The sequence below is a fragment of the Charadrius vociferus genome, unplaced genomic scaffold (genome assembly GCF_000708025.1).
Source record: "Charadrius vociferus isolate BGI_N301 unplaced genomic scaffold, ASM70802v2 scaffold179, whole genome shotgun sequence".
In the NCBI taxonomy this organism is placed as follows: domain Eukaryota; kingdom Metazoa; phylum Chordata; class Aves; order Charadriiformes; family Charadriidae; genus Charadrius; species Charadrius vociferus.
In genome coordinates, this window is record NW_009650072.1 from 3337391 (window position 1) to 3357774 (window position 20384).

The window sequence follows — 20384 nt, forward strand, 5'->3', positions numbered from 1 at the left end:
GGGAAAGAGCGAAAGAAGTCAAAAAGTGACAGTCTGTGTGAACAGAAGAAGAATAAAAAAGAAATGGAGTTTGAGCAAAAACTTGCCAAAGAGAAAGAAGGAATGCTGGAGAAAGAAAAACAACTGAAAATAAATCGTCTCGTGCAAGAGGTATGTTGTGTTCTCCTATCAAGTGCAAAATTATATTGAAAGAAAATTAGCTGAATCTTTAGTGAAATTCTCTTAGCAGGACGCTTGTTTAATTATGTCAAAGGTAATGAAGTTTTTAAAAATTGCTGTTTCACTGCAAAACTTTATTCCCACGTTTGGTTGTTTCTACAATCAGCTTTTGCCCAAATGAGGATACCTCTGCAGTTAATGAGTGTCCATGTACAGCGATAAATTTAATGAAGTACAGCAAATTAGGAAATAATTCTCAAAAGCTTTATTAGTTTTAAAACTAATTTAAATGGCATTTCATACTTTTGAAACACATTTGTATTGTAACTATACCTATAACCTTTTTTCATGCACTGATGTTATGGTTAAGGTATCTGAGACAGAACGAGAAGACCTGGAAGAATCAGAAAAGGTGCAGCACTGGGTGGAAAGACTTTGTCAGACACGGTTAGAACAGATTTCCTCTGTGGAGAATGAGTCTCCTGAGGTAAAATTCTGGCTCCTCCATATATTGCATGATCTCTAAATAACTCACTAGTTGTCTCCTAAAAGCAGCAGGTTTTTACCAGAGAAAAATCTGTCTTGATCTTTCCCTCTCAACCTTTATTCTAAAGGGGGAAAAAATGTCAGTAATTGATGACTTACAGGAACAGCAAAGGCTATAAATTACATTTTATGGAGACTTTTTTATTATTTTAATGAACTGGTTTTATTTTGTCCTTTTTAAGTATATTATCACTGCAAAATTGGCAGTTATTGGCTCATGAGCTATTTGGGCTAGGTGGGACATGCTACCAATAATGAAACTGAGCCATATTACCATGAATACCCAGCCATATTTTTTAGTGTCCTATGAAAATAAGAACATCATTGGTGATGAGCTCTTTGATGCTTCCTTGTGTTGCATGGAATAAAGGTATAGGTTAAGAAAATGACAAAAAGATAGGAAACTCCCAAAGAATAGGGTTTGGGTTTGTGTTTTAAATAGTCCCATTAAACAGAGGCAGTCGCAGATAAGTTAATGTGCCTTAGAGCCTGATGGTTCTAGATGTGGAGTGAGGCTTTCCCACCATTCTGCTGCTCTGGCTCCCTTCCAAGCACAGCTGCTTTCAAGAGGAACACTGCAATCTGCTGAACTCCCCTGGGACCCCAGCGAAGTTGCAACCACAAAGGGGACCCTTGGGGAACACTCTCGCATGAATTTCCTTCAGGTCAATGTGGAGCAGCTCTGAAAAAAGCAGCTGGTCTTCTGTTCTTCCTGGCCCCAGGCTGAGATCCATGTGGCTCTTCAGTGCAGGTCTCTAGGACAGTGGAATGATTACGCTGAGTTTTCTTTCACTACCTAAATTTGGCTGCCTGTGTTCTGCTAGATCTTTGTCCCCCTTACTTCGTAAAGTAAGAGGGAAAATTACAGATTAAAATCACTGTTGTATTTCCAGAGCTCTACCCTGATTTAAGACAAGCACCTTGTGTTGTATTTGCTCCATCAATTCTTCTGTTACATTATGTGTAAATATTCTATTACAATTCTTCTACAAAACTACCCAAGCAGTTAGACTTCTGTAAAACACAAAACCAGCGTGCTTCTGAGGGATAAATGCACCCGAATAATATTCAAGTACTACAGGCTTGAACTGCTACTTGTGTACAAGAGCAGTCAAGATCTCTTGACCTCTGCCGAAGAAATACCTATTTTTTAGTACCAAGGGATGAGTATGGCGGATAAGGATTTTTTCAAAGAATGTCAACAGAGCTACCTACTTGAGGGAAGTATTGTCATATTAGACTAAGATTTATATGTCTGTAGGACAGCTCATCCCTCCACTATTTTCTCAGCTGCGTTTACAAATAGCAAAATGAAAGAGTATCGACTGGATTTTCTTCAATGCTTCAGTTTGGTCAGTGATAAAAGAAATGTTAGCAACTCTAACAGCACATGTAGAAACCTTCTTCACACATACAACCTTATTTTTTGGGTGAGCTGCTCATTATGTTCAAACTCTGGAGTTTGTTAGCCACACAATGCATCTGGTGTTGATGAACAGAAATGAGAAGGTCCAGAACCTCCTGAGGATCTAAATTTCAGAGCACCCTGCACTTTTTTGTGTCGACAGCTGCTTAAGCTTACTTCCCCCTCTTGTATTAATGTCTGGTTATGTTTACACCAGACTTGAGCCCCTTTCCCTTTTTTAGTGGCATGGAGTTTCAGGGCCCATCTTCCATTACTTTCCTCTTATATAATCACCTTTGCAAGGAGCAATTCTTGCTTTCTCTTCATAAGAGCTAGAGAGGCAAAAGTTGTGTTATCTGTGATTTGTCCTATGATTTTACCTTCTGAAGACTCCATGGAGTTGGGTTTTTTGAGGGTTTTTTTGTGTTGTCCCCTGTGGCCCAACAGCCAAAGCTACTGTCACAGCACTCCAGTTTTCTTCTTTCTAAACTGGAATCCCAAGGACTGCTTTTAAAAAGGACTTACTGAGAAAAAGTTTATGTATATTCTGGGTGGGAAAAGCCAAAAGCTTCCTGTGCAGGAGCAGTTAGGCTGAGTGATGTTCTAGGATTTGCCATTAATTTCTTCAGAGCTGTTGCAGGCAGATGAACTGTTCAGGCAGATTTCTGTTCTGTTGCACATAGTTGACAAGCGGACGTCCTTCTGCTTCTCCTTCTGCCACATCAATGCGGCGCTTTGCCGGTGGCCTGCAGCTTCATACCACAGATCTTGATGATATAAACTTAGATGAAGTTGACAAGCCTAAACAGCGCGTGGCACCACCTCCACCCCCACCACCCATTGTTACTCCAGGACCATCAGCTCATCCACTTCCTACATCAAGTGTTCCACTTTCAAGAGGTCCAGCCCTGGCAGTAACACCAGCTTCCCAGGTGACCTTCTGATCTGTTTGGATGCATGTGTCTTTACCATTCCCCTGCCTGGCCTCCCTCCCCTGCGCCAGTCACCCGCTTTATCCACTGGATCTACCCATCTGCCGTACGTGATGTTAAAAGAAGGAATCAGATGGTTTCATTGTTTCCTAGTAGTGAATGCAGTCTAGAGGTAGTTTTGTTTTATTTTTTATTTAAAATATAAGTCGAAAGGGTTTTGCTTCTCACTACATATGTTGTAACCCTACCACATGCAGGTACCTTGGGCAGAATGCATCAGTTAAAAAGGCAATTTGGACTTGAATGTTTAAAGATTAAAAAAAAAAAAAAAGCAACAACGGCAGGCAGCAGATTTAACTCAGTTAAATTTGAGAAAAATATCTGTGTAGTGAAAAGTACTTGTGAAAGTGTTTTAAATATGTCATCAAATTGCTTTGGTAGGTGAGAAGAGTGGACAAAGAAAATTAGCTTAAAATCAGAAGCTCAAACTTTTATAACATCAACACTGAGTAAATTACTAGTAAAATACTTCTAAATGAACAAGAGCTGGTAATCAGGTTTGACCTTTTTTGCACACACAGGAGTTAGGGATTTCTTTGAGAAAACATTCTTATTTTCTCCTTATTGCAATCTCATTCCAAAAGAGGATCAAATATAAGAAATCTTGTGCCAGGTCTCGCTTTTGGAGTGAAATGGCAGCTGTTTCATCATAATTCCCTTTGCTAAGCACTGTAGTGGGATTCATGTGCTCGTTTGTGTGGCAAAAGTTTCCTATTTCTTTCAAAGAGTAGAAAAGCATCCAATACAGTCGCTTCTTTCCTGCACAGTTTTCTGCATGGATTGACTGACTCCATTGTTGGTTTTCATTTTTTTTGCACGTTTACTTGGAAATAATATGCTTTGTGTTTGCATGATTCTGTTTGCAGTGGGGAAGGATTTGCAAATTAATCACTTCTCAGGGGAAACTGGCAGATTATTGCTATGTGATTAATTGCCCTAATGTGAACTGGGAATCTCTTCTTATAAACTTAAGTAGACCTCTGATAGTGCTCGATTATGTGGTTTATATGTTTGAAGTGCCAAGAATATGTTAGACCCACTGAAATGGACATGTCAGATGTTCTTATGGATAACAGGTTTCCCAAGTTATTTGTAGAATACAAATGATGTGACACAAGTCTACAAAATATTAGTGTTCAGAGGAGAAATACATTTTCCTAAAGCTAAGAGAAAATATTCAGGTAAAAGAGGTAATATATGAGCTGCTATACTGGATCTGACCCCAAACCCATATATTCCAGTATGTGTTTCTGGAAGTTTTTCACTGCTAGATAATGTTAGAGAAAAGAGGTTAATAATTAAAAATACATCAGGTAACAACAACAACAAAACCTAGCCTTCAAAAATTATGTCATTTTTCACTGAATATAATTAGCGTATATGAAGAAAGAACTAAGCTCTCAGTAAAGCATTAATACTGAGCCAGAGCTGCTTTGTCTATAAGTAGATAACCTAGTATTCCTGATGTGGTTTTAGAAATAGAAGAAAAATCAGAAGCTGGACAATTTAGCATTGCTGCTCTTTATGAAGTAATTTTTTAACACCACAGAAAAGCAGAAGCAGCGCATTTATTTGACTTCAGCAATTAAAGATCTTGTGCTTATGCCTGCTAAAATGGAAAACAAGACAGCTGGGTTTGTCCCATAAGTTTACTTTTCTAATATTACTCAAACCAGTTAACCTTCTCTATGTTGCTAAGTTGGTGGGACTTTTTTCCCCAGATTGTTTAGTTTCAAATTCAGCTTGAACAAATACCTGTCAAAAGGAATGAAATCCTGTCAAATACATTCCTGACAACTAACTATTAAAGTATCTGGTATAAGTTGATCTCTTTCTCAAAACTATTATTAGCTATAGACTTCATCTGAACCTGCTACTAAGTTTGTTACTGTTTAGGTTATAAGAAACACCTCCCACGTCGGCAAAGTACCTTCTGTGTCGAGCAATCCGCTGGTATGTCATGTACTGTTAATGACTATCGTTTTATGAACTTCCCATGTAATGCTAATGTCAAGGAAATGTCGAGTGTTTGACTCTGCATGGATAATTTATTTAAAATTCACTGCTTGCATTCATGTGCGTGGATCTATTGCTGTGTTACAAGACAACTAACACCAGGTAGTGGAAGTGACTCCTAGTGCTCTGAGGACTTCATATTTCAACACTTCAGCAACATACAGTCCATGTTTGTGTATTCTGTATGTCATGGAGCATATACTTTGTCCTTCTGTCAAGGCAGAAAAAAGGATCTAGGACCAAACTATATTTTAAACATAATGCTACTAATAAGCAAGCTTTCTTTTCAGAAGCACCAACATTAGTTTGGGAACTCTTTGCACTGATTTTGATTCAGGATAGCCAGATGTCAGGTTTCACCCCTCTGAGGCACTCTAGAAAAGTCTCTGTAAATTTTGCAACTCCAGGAGAAATCATCTGGTTCCAGTCCAACTTTAACAGGTTGATATCTGTGTACCTGCCAGTTCTTCTAAGATCAGAAAGCTTAACAATATGATATATTTTGCAGTGGGGAACAGCATTAGTTGAGGGATATCCATGGGGACTTTCAAAGTACTGGTTCCAAAACTTTTTTCTTAAGTTATTTTAAAAAAGGGAGAGGGGGGAAAAAAAAAAAACACCAAAAATTCCATAATTTAAAAAAAAAAAAAAGTGGCTTAACCAATTTGCTGGAAGCAATTCAAATAATTTCAGAGGATACAGCTTGTACTCTTGTACCGTATGAACGATATCTGGAATACATCACATTTCCTATGAGAAACATTGGCAAAAGTGTGCTGAGAGTTGCTGGGGTTAAGTCAGATACTAAACCCACAGGGCTCAGTTTTGAACTCTTTTCTTGAATAAAACTACACTTGACGTCAGTGGGAGTTTTGACTGAGTGAGAAGTGTACAATTGGGTTAGTACGTGCTGGATGATTAGGTCTCAGATGCCTCTGGGCACTGTACTTTGTAGAGTGAAGGGTAGGTAATTAGTGTAGCTAACCCTTGCTCTTGAGTCAGGATAAGTTAACTTGGAATTCTTTATGGAAAGCTGATTGCTGTAGTCCTGGTGAATTTAACTTAAAAGATCTATTTAGCTACAGATTAGTTAAAATCTCATTTCAGGTTCACTATGTTCTTGCACTCAACTTTAGCATTTTTTTTTTCCCTGTAGTTTCTCATTCAGTTCATTGCCTTTATGGGCTAAATGCCAGAGTCAGGGATGAGATTTTTCCATAATCTTGCTGGTGAAGTCAGAGTTTAGGGAGAAAAGCTACTATTTGGATGCAAGAGAAATTATGTTTTGGCTTGTTAACTTTGTAAGTCTTAAAATAATTCTGTAAGTCTTTTGTTGTATTTGTGTCATTAAATTCATTACCATAAACTATTTGTATTGAGGCATCTTGGTGAAGTGATGGGTTTGCACAAATTATGTTGTGAATTGTAATTTTTTTTAAATTAACCCCATAGCAACTTGCTCCAAGTCCACCTACCCAACGACATCCAGGGGTACCAATAGTCTCTAAGCCAGTCATGCTGCATCCTGACCCAAACTTTATGGTCAGGCCAACAATCAAATCAGAGGCCCTGGTAAGGCTTTTAATGTTCTTTTTCCAAGTGCTACAGTACTGTGGGATTTGTTGTTGACTTGTCCTCAAAGAATCAATGCTTGTTTTGTCTTCTGCTAACTAAAATTCATCTAGATTTTCGAATGATCACTAATGGTAAGTACAAAAGAAGGGTATTTTTCCTTTCTTTTTTTTTCCCGCGATCTAAAAGTCACTCTTAGTGACAATTTTTGTACTGGGGTGCGTAATTTCAGAGCAGCATAGAGCCTTAGACTCTGTAGATCTTATTTTTCACTTATTCACATGCTGGTTTGTATTTTCATAAATTCTGAATTCCTTTGTCAGAAATGAAATAGTAAAAATTCATTACAATGTATTTTTTCTTTGTAAATGGTCATGAACATACTTGAAGTGTAGATATATGACTCATCATTTCATTTCCAGAGAAAAAAGGTTCATTGTTGTATCTTAGACTCCAGTATACTGGTCATGCAGTGCTACTGCAAAGTTGACTCACAGTCAGATTCTTTTTCTTATTTCTTTTCCATTTCTGATTCAAATGTAAATGAAAATAAAAACCTTTTAGGCTAAATATTTTAGGACCAACCATGTAGCATCATTGGGAATTGTGGTATACGAGGGAAGGTGAGCCAAGGCTTACTGAAAAAAGAGAAATACGCCTCTGACAGGTGATAACTCTCAAATGATAATCCTGAAAATTCATCTAAGAAAGCTGATGTACCAATTAGTAGTATTGATTCTCAAGGGTCATCATGACTTATGATGTTAGTTAGTTGTGTGTGCGGACATGTGTGTATATGCACGTTTATGTGGGCAAGACAATGTATTGCAACGTGAGCTTTCTGAGTGATGGAAAATATATCACATTTGCATTTCATTTATTTAATTACAAGCTTATGCTATATCTGACAATAAATGATAGGCACAATATTCCTAGCTGTCTTTCATTAAAGTGGGATGGATTTTTTGTAATTTTCTGTTTTAAAAATTTAGATACTCTTGTTCCTTTATTTTTCCAGTTACAATTTGAACAAATTCTGGTGATACTTAGTAACTAGTTTTCCCACAGACATAGTCATTGTGAAACTTCTATACTGTAAATGGATTGAAATGACAAATGAAACAGTCCTTGTAAATTGCTGAAGAGAAGGCAGATACATGAACTAAAAATAAATTTGGATCCCTCCAGTGTAGGTATTTCCTTCAGTTTTATGCATTGGAGCTTTGAAGCTTTCGTTTTGATTGTGTTCAGTAATTCAGCATCTCTAAGCAATTTGAAATTCCTTAGGGGAGGAATGAACAGAGAAAACTCATAATCTGCAGTTAATATAATCTAGCTCTTGAAAATAAATGCCTGATGTGCAAATATAAACTAGTTTACAAAATTGATAATACCCTTCTGTGTGATCAGACATTCATTGTACAAATTGAAAATGTCGCTTGTGTTTTTTGTTACTGACTGGTTACCGTTAGTTTGAGAAATTGGCAATAAGATCCACCTCCGTAGGGAAATTTCTTATGATTTGTTATGCATGCACATTTTCCAAATCACAAATCTGCTAAAATGTTTCAGATGTTAATCATCTTCATTCCCAAACTGCCTTAAATTAGTTGGAAGATCACAATTTCAGTGGGAGCAATATTCTGATAGGACTTTGAGAGGAACATCAGTCCATAAATTGTTTTTGTAGACCTGTTTCCTTTTCCTTCCTTTTATGACTTAATACAGTAAAGAACATTCATCCTGGCTGCAATGAAGTCACATAGTATGCGGAGTAAGACCTGCATGGATACCGAAGTTGAAAGGGAGGTTACTTCTATTAGTTAAAAAATGAAAAGGCCAATATATGACAACACAGACAAGGAGGTACAGGACTGTCTCCAGAAATGTATAAGAATTATAATGCAGAAGGAATGATTTTTGTTTGTTTGTGGAGGGGAGGAGGGGGTGAGGAGTGTTCCTTAATGAAGTCAATGGTTCAGATACAGCACCAGTTCAGCTTCTCTTAGCGAAGGGAAGTATCACCAAAGGCAAAGTATCTTTTGCTACGCTATGTCTTGTATTGCTAGATTTCACAAACTTATGGATCTCCAGTTTTTATGTCTTAATGTGACATAATGCACATAATTCCTTCTACCTTGTTTTTATCTGAATTTAGTTGTCTTGAGTACCAAACTCTAGAAGCTGGGCTTGATGGATTTACTTGATGCAAACAGCTAATCAAGTGAGGCTATACTCGAGCAATTCACTGGTAAAGAAGATAAAAAGCACAAACATGAGAATAAAATAAAAATGTAAGAACGGGTAAAACGTTCCTGTTCTCTGGAAGGTAGTTGGGCCAGATAGGAACAGTGAAGTTTCTATTGTGACTTAAGTCTTCATATTAACAGAATTCAGGTCTTTTAATAGTTTATGAAAATAAAATTGTTTTCACTTATAGGGAAATGGTGGGTGAGGATTAAACCTTGACTGTGGCCTTGAATGCCTGAGGCTGCTCTGGGTCAAAATCAGTGTGAATTGTTTGTCTCTGCTGTACTACAGTGAATTGGAATACACTTGTAGCAAAGCTAATTAAATTTTGGCTCAGAGAACAGGACAGGATTGTTATGATTTAGTGGTGGGGTTTTCAGAGAAGCAAAAGCAACATGAACATTGGTCTCTGTCCTCCCAACTATTGCAAACATCCTGTTATGGGAGTTAGAAGACTTTGATGCACTTGCTGCTGCTAAAGATTTTTCCTCCCTCGCTCCTTTGTTGTTGGATGCAGCATTTCTGAAAGGAAGAACGAATATTTAAGCTTTCCTCTAATTTGCAAGATTTGAAGCCAGATTCTGCAGGACTGCAGTCAAGGAACCTCAGACAGGTGCTTAGATACTGTGTGGTAAGACATGCAACAATTAGAAATTTCAGTTATTATTGGCCATAGCTATACCAAAACCATCTGTGTTGAAAAGGAAATTTTTTTTCTAAGAAGTGGCTAGAGAAGGGCTGAAGAGTTTTCTGGAAAATCTTGCCAGACTTGCCCAAAAATCCTTCAAGACAAAAACTCAGTCTTTGTATTAATTAAATGCAGACCACAAAACTTTCATTAACTGAGGAATAGATACATTTTCCCAACTAATGGTATGACTATAGGACACTGACAGAGTCAGTAGTGAGACTGATATATAGTCATTTGTTTTAAAGCAAATTGAGTTTGGAAATGTAAATACCATACTTTAGTCTGTAGAAAGTTGTTCTTGTTTCAGAAGACTCAAATATGTTATGTGATTTGATGCAGGGTTTTGAGTGGAGGCTGGAGAGGTGTGAGGAGTGTTTTGTATATTTTTTTTATTTTTAGCCCATTTAATTTTTGAAAAATTTTGTAACATAATAAGAAGTTCTGTATTCCAAGCTACAGTGTACTTTTTTGGTAATGCACTGGAAGTGAAAGAAAAACAGAATCAATATGGGATTAAAATCATTGAAGCCCAACATAATAACATAAAATCCATCAGTGATTAATAATATTGTAAAATTACTTCTAGATGGCCAAATTGAAGCAAGACAAATCAAAAATTAGGTAATTGCTTCTTTCAGGATGGGCCCAAATACATATATATTTTCTTTCATCTTATCAATTTCATGAGGAATTTAATAATGGAATTCACCTTCCAGTGTAGGATATTCCCTGCTAGGAGAGCAAATCTTAAATGTATAACATATATTTGTCATGACTTTTTGATACTTTGGAAATGACCTTTCTACCATTTTCTCCATCTTTTTTTTCAATTATTTTTTCAACAACCATGCAACAGAGATCCTAGCACTGTTTTGTAGAAATTAGGGATAAAAGGAGTCATGGAAAATATTTTTAAGAAATCTTGTGGTATGGAAATGTGCATTATTTATGTAGTTTCTCTAGAATTTTCCTCCTTGTATTTAGTACTATTTCACTGTGTGTGTTCTCTCATTTTGAGAAGGTATAGGGAACGAGCACTAATAAATGCAAGTGTGACTTAGTCCCTAGAAGAGAAAAAAAAAAAAAAGGCAGTGAGATTATTTATTGAGGAAGTGACACTTATTTACAGCAAAAAGTTAATACCTGGTTTGGCAATTTTCTTTCTTTTGCAGCCACAAGAGATGTTTAAAAGGATGGTGGTTTACAATTCATCATTTAGATCTAACAAAAAACAAGTAAAATAACATTTTCCATGTTTCGTGTGGTACTTCTTGTTTTGACTGATCATAGATTTAAAACTTTCCTTTCTAATTCTATTGCTCAGTTTCTAAAACAGAGGATGCAAGACAGTCCTAGTGCATGAAAACTGCAAATCTTTGTAAACTTTCAGTTTGTGCCTGTGGCTCCTGCTAGTCTAGACAGATGAAGAATGAGAGGAGAGTAGAACTTTCAGGTTGAACTATCTGCAAGTATTTACATGGTTAGCGCAATCTTTAAGATAGTTGAACACTGATAACTGCTCCGATACTGGCCAATTTTTTTATATATATTCCTGAGTTTGCTTGTTTCTTTTACTCTGCAGTTGCAATGTGTTTGCTAATAGAGTATTTTCTTAGTTTAACAAAAGGACTATTATCGTAATGTAATTATTGGTAGGAAATCAGAGGAACTGGTGGTGGAAAGCACTTATTCATGTAGCCTTTCTTTATTGTGCAGGATTTTTCTGCTGTATTACTACTTTTTTGCTCTCCTCTGTCATAGTGATGAAGTCTTCATCCCTTTGGTTGACTGGTAGTTCAAGAGAAAGTCCCTTGAAGAAGTGAAGTTCATGCTTAATTTCTTCACTGCTGTTAAACATTCCAGTTTCTGTGGAAAACACATTTATTAGTGCAAGCTAAGTTAGATGCATTGCCACATTATATGAAAATGTTGGTGCATGGTTGTGAGCTCACAGTGTGAGCTTTTGAGTGGTAAACCATTAAGATTAGTAATGATTTATTTCTTCTTTTGATCAGTTTCCATCTAGATTTAGAAGGGAAAACTGGATTTGCCTGAGATAAATCAAACTTTTGAGATTGTTCAGTTGCCATTGAATGTTAGTGTTTTCTGTATATATAACAGCTGTATTCTCAGAGAATGTGTTTTTTGGAAGAGTTTGCTATACCTGGTCATGGATTTCTCTTTCAATTCTTTTTTTTGTTTATTTTACTCAGGTCTCAATTGCTATTGACTGTTGATGCTAGAAACTTCAGTAAGCAGTACCATTGGCTTAGGTGCTTGTGTTTTGATTTTGGGTTTTGTTGTTGTTGTCAGATAGCTGTTTCAGTGCAATCAAACATTTTAATGTTCCAGGTTCTACTCGTGTTCAGTCCTATGTAAGTCAAGAAAGGATCAGAACGCTCTGAACTCTTTCACCTGAGGTGTCCTGAGTAGTGGGAGGGTGGGCTTAGCACTGTGGCTTCCACTCAGTATTGCTTCATTCATTAGTCCTTGATTGAGTGTGGAGCGTGCTCTCTGCTCTCCGAATTTGTGATGCCCATTTCTGGGAAGATTTATTACAGTTCGGTGGATGTCTTCATTGTATCATAGCTGTATTTGTACATTATTTGGTCCAGATTGTATCACTTTGCTTGCAGGTTTTTTGTTGTGGGGTTTAGGGTTTTTTTTCTTGTGCAAAAATTATTTTCCCAGGAAAACTTTATTCAAGGGCAACATCTGTTTTTCATGAGGGCGACCTGGAACAAAAAGTTCAATGACTTCCTTTAGATTACATAATGAATTAGTGACTTGGCTGAGACTGGAGTTCTTTCCTCTAAGTTGCTTGCTCCAAGACCATAGATGTCAGCTTCATCCATGATTCCAAAGGTCAATACAAATTCAGCTATTCAAACTGTTAGTTGTTTAGGTAGCTATCATTGTAAAATGTTTCTCTTACAGTTTTAGTAAAATTATTCATAATATTAATACACTTTGTAAATGAATGAATGATTGGGATTTTTCCACCAGGATGAAATTCTACCCTTACTGAAGTCTGTGATCAAATTCCCATTTATTTAGTTCCTTGAAGTTCGCTGTTAACAAATGTAATGCCACCCATACTAATTTAAATGTTAAATAAGGTCTCTCATGTTCCTATTCCCAAAAGATGCTTTTAATACATATTTCTCTACCAAAAAAACCCAAAACCAATTGTGGCAGTGAGCAAAAGTTCTGCAGTTGTGCCCTGAAGATTTAGCTCTCTGGAGCCTGAGGAGACAAAGTCGTGCTTCAACCCTCATAAATGCTTCTTCTGTCTCAGAAGAAACACAGAATGAGGACATGATTTGCTTAAGATGGTCTTCTGATCTCAGGGGAAAGGTGAAGAGAGAGGCAGCCTGCAGGAAAGCCAGGGTTCAGGCTGTACGATTCAGTATGCCTGTGTGTAATGACTGCCAGTCCACACAAGAGTCATCAGCACCACTCCTGCATAGTCTGCACAAGTGTGGTAAGACAAATGGGCAGCACTGTTGTACATTTGAGGGTCTGCTAATGCAGAGCTATGTAGTAGTGCTTACTGACTTGGTCAGAGGCAGTGGTGGTAAGGATGAGATGTGACCCATGTCATAGTCATGTCAAAATCGGGCAACTGAGAGAGGTGATAAAGATGATAACAGGAGGAGGCATTCATGTTTTCTGCTGCAACTTTGTTATTTAACAGCCAGTCCTTAAAGATACTGGAGGAATCTTAAGCTATATGCTTGATTTAGAAGTAGAAAAAGTCTTACCTGAGTCTGAGAGTGGAATAGACTTGTCATCAGATGGATCCAGTAGAAAAGAGGGCAATAACGAATATATCAAGCTTGATCATGCACTGAACCGCAGGTCCGTGTCAGATACTGGCTTGCCTGCTGTGTCAGGAGAGGGTTGTGTGGTTCTCCGTTGTTCCCTTACCCCCATGTTATTGCAGCTTGAAGCCACAAGGTTTAGGTGCCTCAGTAAAGATTTCTGTTAAGTCCTGAAGTCCTTACTTTAATATGCAGTATAAGTGCAGAGTTTTTGTATGTCTCCAGCATCACCCATACAGTCTCACCTAGTAACTACTAATCCTCCTCAAGAAACCACAACCCAAACACCATTGATTCCTGATTGCTGACTCAGGAACTCTCATCTTTGCAGAAAAGGTAACTCCAGCTTTTTCTCTGCAGTGTTGATCTGACAGGAGTAGTGTACTAGGTTTTGAAAGTTTAAGAAGGTGTGAGTACTCTCAAACACGCTCTACATAACTGCAATATTATCTTCCCTGTTTCAGACACTCCCTGCCAAAACTTTTTAGTCCTCTACAGAAACATATGAATACAAAAATGGTTGTTGTCCTGTGTTTGCTTGTGGTGTGGAGCCAACTCCCTGAAACTCCATGGAAAGGAGGAGAGAAGGGGGCTGGAAGAGGGTCCTGCAACCCAGACACCATGGAGTAGTGTTTTTGACAGGTGAATTGGAGCCTGTCACTTCTGCCTGTGCTAGATAGTGCCCACCATGGTGATAGTACCACGAGACGTTGCTCAGAAGAGTGTGGCAGAACATACCTGCCCATGATGCTTTCCAGATTTGTTTCTCTTCTGTCAGATGTAGAGAAGGACTGTGGAGCTGACAGAGTGGTAAAATATTCCTCAAAACTGCTCCATAGTATGACCATCTCAATCTGCTGATCTGTTGTAAGGTTTTGAAATGTCTTCTGACTGTCAGGACGGACTATTTGCTGCCTTTCTGTGCTTTTCTCCGTTTACTGTCTTCTTTCATACCTTACAGAATTATATCTTCTCTCACTAATAAATAAAATGGTGTTTGTGTGTTAAGTGTGTGGATGAGCCTGAAGTTTTCATAATTGAGTATTGTTTTATTCTCAGGGCTTCCAGAAATATGTGGAAGATTTTGATCCATATTCAATGGTAAGGAGAAAATTCAAACATGTCTCAGTGTTTAATATGAAATATATACTTGAAAAAACACATCCTTGATTTTGAGGGCTGGGAGGGGGTAAGATTCTTGCTTGTTGATTTGCTGGGGCTTGTGTATTTGTCTTTTCTAGTCATGTTGAAAAGGAACTTTTTTACGGGAAAAGATGAGCTAGTGTTCCGATCTTCCTCTAATGCTATTTTGCAGGAGGGAGAAGTCCCTTTTCTTCCATAAACTACATAGATCAGCCTAATTGTTTTGGTTTTCCAAGGTGGAAATGACTAATCATTATATCTTTTCATAGTTTACCCCAGAGCAGATTATGGGAAAAGATGTACGGCTATTACGAATTAAAAAGGTAAATACTATATTATTTGATTGATGTTTAAAGGGTTCATGTAAGCATTTCATGTACAGTCCCGTTTACTGGGAAGAAGGAAGGATTAAGCTCCTGTTGATGGCAAAAATTAACAGCCTTTTCTGAACAAAACTTTTTTTTTAATAGGAAGGATCATTAGACCTTGCAGTTGAGGGAGGAATTGATTCTCCAATTGGAAAGATAGTTGTGTCTGCTATTTATGAGGGTGGTGCTGCAGACAAACATGGTGAGTAGCAATGGGGAATTTGAATGCTGCTGCAAAGGGGCTTCTTAGGCTGGCTGAGAATTGTTGGCTGACTTCATAGCTATGCTTAGTACTGAGGGGCACACTGAGATTGTCCAAGGCAGCCAAGTTCTGTCTCAGCTCTAAGGGCAGCTCACAGAGAGGCTCATGGTTTGAAGGATGCTGCTCAAATTAATAATTATGTAAAATTTATAAATGGCTTTTAAGAAGAAATGGTCACTGCCGCTGTATTTTTATCATTACAGAATTTTCAACAGCATAGCCTAAAAATGTAGAGCTGTTCTCTTAATAAGGACTCCCCTTTTTCCAGTCTGATATTAAAAAAATGCCCAAAAAATAAAACCAAGACCTGATTCTCTGGTGTATTCTGTTAATTAAGGAAAGCAGAGTATGGTCTTCATTATTTAACAATTTCCAAGCAATGACATTTGTAGTACTTCCATGTGCAAAGCAATTATCTCACCATGGCTACACTACACTGCTTGGTTTTGGTTTTAATGCTGCTTTCAACAGCAATTTGTTTTGTAAAACGTCTAGCTTTACTCCCCAAATCCTACTAAAGGCCAGAGCCTTCTGGCTAACAGATTAGCTCTCCGGAAGGCACAAGAATGTGCATACCAACACATCCAGGCTTTGCTCCTGGTGGTCAGTATCTCTCATCCTTCCTTGAGAACTCTGGTGATGACCAGGTAGACAGACAGGACAATATCTGCTTATGTTGTCTTTGCTGACCTTGTCCCAGTCTGCACCAAATTTCAAGACACTCTTGCTGTGAAAACATCTCAGCCACTTAATCTCTCCAGTATTCTGTTTCTCTCTGACTCTTCACGGTTGTGAGGGTCTCTTATAACTAAGTCTGTCCCCTTGCCATCTGTGTTATGCCCTTTCAGATCCAGTCCCAGTTAGCTGATTGTGCTTCATTCCGGATTAACAAGTCAAAGGAGTAAACATTAAACATTACGCATGCTTTTGCAAAGGAACAACAGTCCTGCAAACCCTTGACAAATGCCACTTATACTTTCAGGTCTTTAAGTAATGCTGCCATTTTCATCGTAGTAACAGCCTACAATCAACCCCAGTTTGTAAGCTGGATAGATGAATTACCCAGACAGGCAAACTGCTACTATGGAAAATCTTACTGAACTAGTTTCATGATCAGTAAGAGATTAGTGTGGTTTTCCCATGCCTAAAAATTCCTTAGGAAAGAAAAAATAAATTACTGTAGCAAACTTTCTTGTCTATGTCACTTTTTAGTGTAAGCCTTCACACCTAGTGAAGACACTTTTCATTATATTCAGTACTTCATAAATATAGGACAGAAAAGACTCACAGAATGTTTTGCTTACGTGTATGTATACCATATTGGTCTCTTCACCAGGAGGCATAGTGAAAGGGGATGAAATACTAGCTGTAAATGGCAAGATATTAATTGACAGCAGGCTGGCAGAAGCACAGGCAACTCTAGCAAAAGCTTGGAACGTGGGTGGGGTGAGTAACCTGGAATACTTCTTCGTTCTACCTACGTTCTACAATGCTCACATGAGGTATATTTTTCCTTCATGACATTGTTACATCAACACCAATAAGGTTGCAAACATCAAAAGTAACAGGTATGCCACGTACTACCAAAGTGAACTGAAATCTGCAGAAGATACTGGTATATAGTATCTGTGAAAAATCATGCATGTAATTTACTGTGAAAGTTCATGGTATTTAGCCACATGTCAAGATTTGTGTTTAAACACATTACATTCTGAGTGTTCATAGTACGTTTATCTGCAGAATCTCTCTTTGATACTGAAAATGACTTGCAAGCTGATTGGAATTTTATGATAATAGCTTATCTTATCTTTGGTTTCTTAATATACAAGTAACACTGCACTTCAGCTACAGTGAGTGTATTCTCAGCAAAAACTGTATTAATTGCTAAGATGACCAAATACAGGATGATTCTTAGAATAATTATTTTTTTTAAAGCTTGTTGCAAGACCAGTTGATTTTTTTTCTTCAATTTCAGAATACAAATCAAACATCTCAATCTTGAGATCATCTTCCTATAGAAGTCTTTAATAGAGATCTTTCTGCTGCTACTTGTGGTTTTCCAGGAATTAATTGCCTTCCTGATTCCCAATCTGATATTCGGTGGTGGTCCACTAACCACCTCTAAAAGCAATATTTAGCATCACATTTGTCTGTGCATTTCTTTTTCAGGATTGGATTGACTTAGTCATTGCGGTATCACCTCCAAAGGAATATGATGATGAAATGTAAGTGCATAAGCTTTCTCTCTCTGGGGATGAAAAGGCTAGTAACAATAGTCTGTACAGTTTGCTTTTTTTTTATCAGACATATTTCAAGTGTTTACTTGTGGACTACATAACCTTCTGCGTCACATGATTGCTAATTTGATAGTTATAAGTAGCGATCACACATTACAGCAGTGGTTCCCAGACTTTTCAAAATGGTGATTCTCAGAATTGGTTGTATGTGACTACACACTCATACTTTTGCTTTAAAGTTTGAAGATTTTAGGGGAGTTTTTTTGTTTTAGAAATTACTTACTTTGGTCTGGATCATTTAGTGTGGTCCCATGGATCATAATTTGGGAAAACAAATGCCCATAAGCATTCTTCATCACAATGAGACAGTTAATTTTGGTTTGTGGTGGGGTTTTTTAAATTAGATTGCAGTTACTATCCTTGTCTAAGCCAACGTAAGTGCAAAATTTTCAAAAGAGCTAAGTGATTTAGGTGTCTTGGCAATTTGTGATGTTCACAGAGTCCTTTTTTTAAAGATAATCAGCATAGGCGTGAAACAGAAGAATCCATGGCTTAAAGTGTAATAGAGATATCAAGTCAATACAACTTGCTTTACTTTGGACAAACAGTTTCAAAAGCAAGACCAATGTGTTCTAGCTTGACTGAAGGAAAAAATTTGAAGATACCCTTCCTACCAAGTAAAAAAGTTTCATAGTCACTGTTAACCCAGACTCTTGTTCTATGTAGAATATTAGAGTATTAGTTGCTGTAAATCAGTGTAGTTTTAGTGGTTAAGACCAGTCGATGATTTTTGTAAAATTGTGTTTAATACCTGTGCATAAACTAACAAGCAAGGAAATAACTGTCACTGTTATTTTTGTTTTCATGTCCTGTATATTTAGCCCTACTATTCCCTCATCAACAGTCAGTCCCAACACACACAGAAAGGTTTTTGAAGGCAGTGCACCCGTGTACAGACAAGGGTATCTCCTGCAGCTGTAGCCACTGCAGTGTTCCCTCATGGTGAATAGCCAGACCTGGGTTAACATGACTGTCCATTGTGAGGCTGCGTTATTTTTTCAGCATGTGCCTGCCTGCGCATTGCATGCCACGCTTGCTTTTGTTTCTGGCATGCTGGAGTGTTCTTTGGGCTTTTGCCATGCCTGTCCTATTAAAATATAAGTACTTAGATTCTACTTCATACTGTCCCTTAGAGTTCCTCTGCAGAATTGGTTTATCATCTGCCAGACTATAAAATAAATAGGCCCTGCCTAAACAAGTAGGATTAATCTAATTTTTTTTTTCCTTATCTGTGGACCACTGCTGTGGCTTTGTGAATTCATAAGTACATTAGTAACTACAAATTACTTCCTTGTTAAGGCTTGTCCAAAGAACAAGTTTCCATTTGTACTATATGACAGTGTGCCTGTAAATAAGTATTCATGACTGGTTTTCACTGAAGTTTGCCTGTGTTAATTTGTCACTATACAAAAATAGTCCCAAAATTATCCTTGTGTCATAAACTCAGTTTACCGTGTATGGTTTCTCTATGCTGTAATTACTGCAAGTACAGTTGTAGACCTCTAGAATAACCAAGGTAAGATTTCTTGTTGCATGTGCGTATTTGTGGTCTTCTCAGTTATTAACTACAATACAAATCAAAATGACTCAACTGAGATCCAGTTATATAAAGTTGCGCTTACCAGAAAGACTAAAAATTACACTACAGTTAAATGCATCTGTTTCATTATCTTTTTCATTTTTTCTGCAGGACATTTTTTTGAAGAAGGCTACACTGGAGAAATGAAGTCTTTTGCCTGCAGAACCTGCTGCTCTGTAAATTAATAGTAAATCAATGACCACATGAATTGCATCTTTATTTGAAAGAAATGTGGGCAATCAGACCTATAAATTGAACTAGAGACTTCAGATTCTTCAGGTACTTGGAGTAATTTCTAATCATTCTATACACATACAGCAAGAAATTTTTGCAAGATCATTGAGAAGGACGAGTGTAGTTTGGTCTGTGAGAACTCAATCTATTTGTTGCTATTTTGGGGGGGCAAATTCTGAAAATTATCTTCCAGTTTTCCTGGAAATAGACACCAAAATGGCAAATGAAGATAGAACACAGATGTCTGTTCCTACATGCAACACTTGTGATTACACGTTCACAGGCCAGTTTGGGTGTGAAAAAGATTTTATTTTTACTCCATACATAGTGATTTTCCCTGGGAAGATGGGGCTGTATATAGGTAACTTCTGTTCTCACTGATATTCTTCTGGCTGTCTTAATGTCCATTTCTGTTACTCAGTTGTGAGTTGTTTTGAGTATAAAAACCCTGCTGGTGGAAGAACCAGTAATACCAGGAATGCTAGCATTATAAGGAATAATTTTGGTGATGCTTACATAGTATAAAGAATCTTTTCTACCAGCAAAGTAAATAGCTAGCAAGTAGTCCAGATAAAATTGTTATTTGTAGTCACAGTTATACTACTGAGTATTTGTATTGGTGGGGAAAATTACTCCCTCGCATAGTAATGGGTGGAAAATTTGGGTGTGATTCACAGTCTGCAGTTATGTACTTTGTTCTTAGTGAGGCTATATGCCTGACTAAACTGTGCAGGAAGTCACTAAGTGTAACATTTTGCTCTTGATGACAATATGTCTTCTCTTTAAGTAAATTGCTCAAGACCATCAAATCTATACTAACCTAGCTTTAAATAAGTATGATTACAGTTGTAGACTTAGTAATTTCTTTATATCATCAAGATATTGCCTTAGAAATGTCATTGTCTTCCTTCCTTGTATCTGCCAGTTTGTATTCTGTTTTTCATGTTGTGTTTAGATTTTCCTTACCTGGACTAATGAGATCCAGTTTATAGGTCTTTGGCATATCGAATTCCCACTGAAGTCTTGCCTTTTCAAGGTTTGGAAAC

At 37.4% G+C, this 20384-nt stretch overlaps 1 protein-coding gene across 1 annotated transcript in view; it reads left to right on the forward strand.

The window, feature by feature from the left end:
• Nucleotides 1-18446, forward strand: part of USH1C (Usher syndrome 1C (autosomal recessive, severe)) — a 54431-nt gene extending 35985 nt beyond the window's left edge. The window contains exons 18-28 of the mRNA XM_009892046.1: nt 1-150; nt 530-646; nt 2794-3042; nt 6571-6690; nt 10804-10866; nt 14515-14556; nt 14868-14921; nt 15069-15168; nt 16565-16674; nt 17398-17453; nt 18347-18446. The exon at nt 1-150 is cut by the window's left edge and continues 3 nt beyond it. Coding sequence (XP_009890348.1) covers nt 1-150; nt 530-646; nt 2794-3042; nt 6571-6690; nt 10804-10866; nt 14515-14556; nt 14868-14921; nt 15069-15168; nt 16565-16674; nt 17398-17453; nt 18347-18446 — 1161 coding nt within the window. The remainder of the gene's footprint in view (nt 151-529; nt 647-2793; nt 3043-6570; nt 6691-10803; nt 10867-14514; nt 14557-14867; nt 14922-15068; nt 15169-16564; nt 16675-17397; nt 17454-18346) is intronic.
• Nucleotides 18447-20384: the final 1938 nt, after the last annotated feature.